The sequence below is a fragment of the Aedes aegypti genome, chromosome 2 (genome assembly GCF_002204515.2).
Source record: "Aedes aegypti strain LVP_AGWG chromosome 2, AaegL5.0 Primary Assembly, whole genome shotgun sequence".
Lineage (NCBI taxonomy): Eukaryota > Metazoa > Arthropoda > Insecta > Diptera > Culicidae > Aedes > Aedes aegypti.
The window spans coordinates 288,404,070-288,407,984 of record NC_035108.1 but is presented as its reverse complement, the minus strand read 5'-3'; the positions used below and the strand labels follow the sequence as shown (position 1 = coordinate 288,407,984).

At 37.2% G+C, this 3,915-nt stretch overlaps 1 protein-coding gene across 1 annotated transcript; it reads left to right on the top strand.

The window, feature by feature from the left end:
- The first annotated feature begins 1,530 nt into the window (after positions 1–1,530).
- Positions 1,531–2,120, top strand: LOC110675689 (larval cuticle protein A2B-like). The gene is made up of 2 exons (XM_021841334.1): positions 1,531–1,626; positions 1,688–2,120. Exons 1-2 carry the CDS (start codon positions 1,615–1,617, stop codon positions 2,054–2,056), a joined length of 381 nt encoding a protein of 126 aa, XP_021697026.1. The 5' UTR covers positions 1,531–1,614; the 3' UTR covers positions 2,057–2,120.
- Positions 2,121–3,915: the final 1,795 nt, after the last annotated feature.

Sequence of the window (3,915 nt, the reverse complement as noted above, 5' to 3'; positions counted from 1 at the left end):
CATTGAACGCCGAACAACTGTTCGTCACTCGCCCTCATAGGAGCAAGCGACTAGATCAAAGGATCAAACACTACTAACGCGTTCCGCGACCCGCGACATTATTCTACCGTGCCACGCGAGCGACGCGCAACACGATTGATCCTGCCTTCATCACCCGCTCCCGAAGAAGCAAGCGTCAAGGTCTAAGGATCAAACAGAGCCCTGGAGAACCGAGCACACGTTTAGTCTAAAAACTTAATCGATTTATCATCACTAGCTAGTGATCAATCGATGAAGTTTTCGGCTTGAAAGGATACTTGGTAGTCCAGATTTGTACTCTTGAAAATTTGAGGTTTGGCTTCGATTCATCTTCACCTTAAATAACAACTTTGACAAATGCGGTTTCTACTTATAACTACGTTCCATATTACCTTTCTTAGCTCGCAATATTCAACACAATTTTTATTTTGAATTACTTTCTCTTTGTTTAAACTAAAAATTTTATGTTTCAGTACTTAATAACAAATTGAAAATATTTTTAAATGTGTTGTTTTTTTTTGTAAACAGAAGCGGGTGATTTATACAGTACAACCACATTATCAAAATTCTTTTAGTTATCTAAGAAATAGTATTTCAATGCAACTTCTTATTTTCTTCGTTTCACAACATTGTATAAAAACTATGGTCACAATTTTGTCATTCCAAGCCAACCCTAAATTGATCCATTAGATCTGTTAGTAATTATGGACATACAATGTTACTCAGTAATTGGACATTTTACAACGGCTGTACTAGAAATGTTCTATAGTCTTTAAATGAAATCAACGGTCTCTTTTGACATAAGCAGCTCTACTGCACTAATTGCTGCCTTACACACCTACAACATGCGTATTGGATGGCAATCGAATGCTTCCCTATCGAGCGAAGTTTCTTACGTTTCATACCGCGATCTTATTTTATGAACAGCTGCCCGCAAATGGTATCTCGTAAATTCCACGCCAATCAGTTTTACGAACACGCCACGGTGAAATTGCTTCAAAGAACCAAAAGTCGCCAACACGGTTGACACTGACAGCGGCAGGACGACCTGTAGGCAATCAACGGCAACACCATCAGAGCTGCCGACACCCGGTAGAAACGATTTAGTGATAATTAAGCATCAAATAAGCGATTCTGCTGGCTGGTGTAAAATGCCCGGCCGAAGTTGCAAAACTTTCGTGCAGTTTCTTGTTACTGCTAGGGCTTCTCGATGGTCATCCGAAGGCGAGTTCGTTCAACCAGTTTTGCAAACTGAATTTTTCTTTCTCATTCCTTTTTTTTTGTCGGCAACTGCATTGATTTCAAGGACACTACGATAATGGGATGCTTGTTGCTATGCACGTATGTACGAATGGGTGATCAGAACTTGGAGTAGGGATTTGGCTACCAATAGGAGATCTTGTTTTGGGGGCGCGACCACTTTAGGAAGAAATTTGGGAAAGTTGTTCGGAACTTCAACGTTATTGCCAATGTCAAACTGCACATGGAAGTATGCCGGTAGAATTATAAAAAGCTGTTGAACCTCTAGTAACTGTATCAGTCGATTTGTTGTTCTTAAGCCATTCAGTAGCAATTCGTAGCAAAATACATTCAATCATGTCTTTCAAAGTAAGTTCAATAGATAGAATAATTCTTGGCAAATCTATAACACGGTTTTTAATGTTTATAGTTGTTCATCGTGCTTGTTGTCTGCATTGGCACCATCGCAGCTCAGCATTATTATCAACAGGCTCACAACAGTTATCATCAGGAAGAAGAACACTACGCTCCTGCCCACTACGAGTTCCACTACGATGTTCACGATGATCATACCGGAGATGTGCACGGGCAGAAGGAAACTCGCGAGGGAGATAAGACCCAGGGAGAATACTATCTGATTGATGCCGATGGTCACAAGCGCACTGTCACTTATCATGTTGATGGCAAGAGTGGATTCATCGCTGAGGTTCACCGTGAGCCAATCAAGGGATACCAGGCACCTCAGCCGGTGCACAAGATCGTGGCAGCTCCAGTTCAGCAGCACTACTATCATCACTAGGCGTTTGCAAAGAACAACGAAAGATATTCATTAATTTAGCAAAATTTAGTCAAAATAAATTCTTTAACTGAAAACTCGTTTATTTCAATTCATTGAAAAATGTCCTTGTTAGATAGTTTTGCTGGTGTACATGACATTTTACATCGTTTTTAGAAATTTATTCAAGATTTACCCAATGGGTTCCGATTTTGGGTCTTAAGCGTTGGTTGGGATTTCCGGAAGGAATATTACGAAACTCTGATATACTTTCTGAATCATTTCTAGCAGAACATTTAGGGAGATTGGGGTTGTTCCAAGGGAAAAGTCTTATATTATTTCTGATTTTTTTGTGGAAGCTTATTACTTCAAAAGGATCATGAATCAAAATGGACTGTTGGAGGTTTGCCAGAAAATCCGTAAATTGTTTCCGAACTGTGAGTGGATAGTTCCAACATTGGGGATTGTACACAAATTATGTCACGCTAAATTTCAACTTTTTTGACCCCCTCCCCCCCCCCTTTGTCACGTTTTTTGTATGAGTCCCCGAACTTTTTGTAAGGCTTGTCACGCTTGGCTTTACCAAACCCCCCCCCCCCCCCTAGGAGCGTGACGTAATTTGTGCATGACCCCTTGTCATAAAATTATACGCTAGCCAATATGGAAATAGAATGGAATAGTGTGATGATGAAATGCTTTATGTGAATGTAAATCACTTTTAGAAGAATATATGTATCAACAAAAAAACTGTTCATTTGAGAAATAAATGGATGATTTCTCAATAATTGGAGATAGCTGAAGACATTTGCATCGTATAAAAATTAGATATTATTTATATTATTTATTGATGAGTGCTGTATTCTTTCAATGGGATTTTTTTTAGAAATTATTTTGAATTATTCATCTACTATTATCCTTCATGATTTAAGTAAAGATTTTTCTTCACTTTACTTAGTTTTTTTTAAATAAACTTCTTTGAAAACTACTTTGTATTGCGATAATTATAGAGGTTTTTGTGAAAGCAAAATATAGATTTACGCACTCTGTTTAACAAGTTGCTCTCAAAATCTTATCAAAATTTTTTGTAGAGAATTACAAAGACATCTTTCTAGAAGTTATATGATAAATCTTGATGTTATACTGGAGACACGCCTCCAAGAATTCCTGTTTTATTTATTTGTTTATTTGGTTTATTTAAAAAAAAAAACAGATATTCAGGGCCGTCGGGAAATTATGATAATTGAAACCGTTTATTTTGCATTATAAGGGAATTTTCAAAATTATCAATGGTTATTTGTTAATGCTTAGGACTTCTAACAAAATATTTTGACAAAATTTAGATTACTACAAATGGAGGTTGATTGCCGTGCAACGTATAATGTGGATACTTACTGGCTTTTCTCCCCCTCCCCCTTCAATGACCAGTTGGTTTATGAACGGGTGGTAGGACATTTGGCATAAAGTCGTTTGACATAAAGCCGTTTGACATAAAGTCGTTTGGCATAATGGTCATTTGACATGAAATAATTTGGCATGGAGGTCGTGAGTCTGAAACAAAGAATTTCTGAGGATCTTTTGAGTTTGCTATTAGAATAAAATCTTGAACTGAAGATTTTGATATAATTAGCACAAATTTGATTTAAAATTTAAATAAATTTTACCAATTCAATTTAATACATAAACTGTTCTTTGGAGCTATATATTTTAGATATATTTCTGTTTCCAACAGAAAAAAGGGCGGCAATCGATAACATTGATCTGCTCTAGTTGTCAGCGAAAATATAAATCGATTACTGCAGTTACTTCGATGGGTTGTGCTACTTTTCCCCGAACACCAGTTCCCCTAATGCCAGTTCCCCGAATTTCTTGTTTCCCCAAATAAT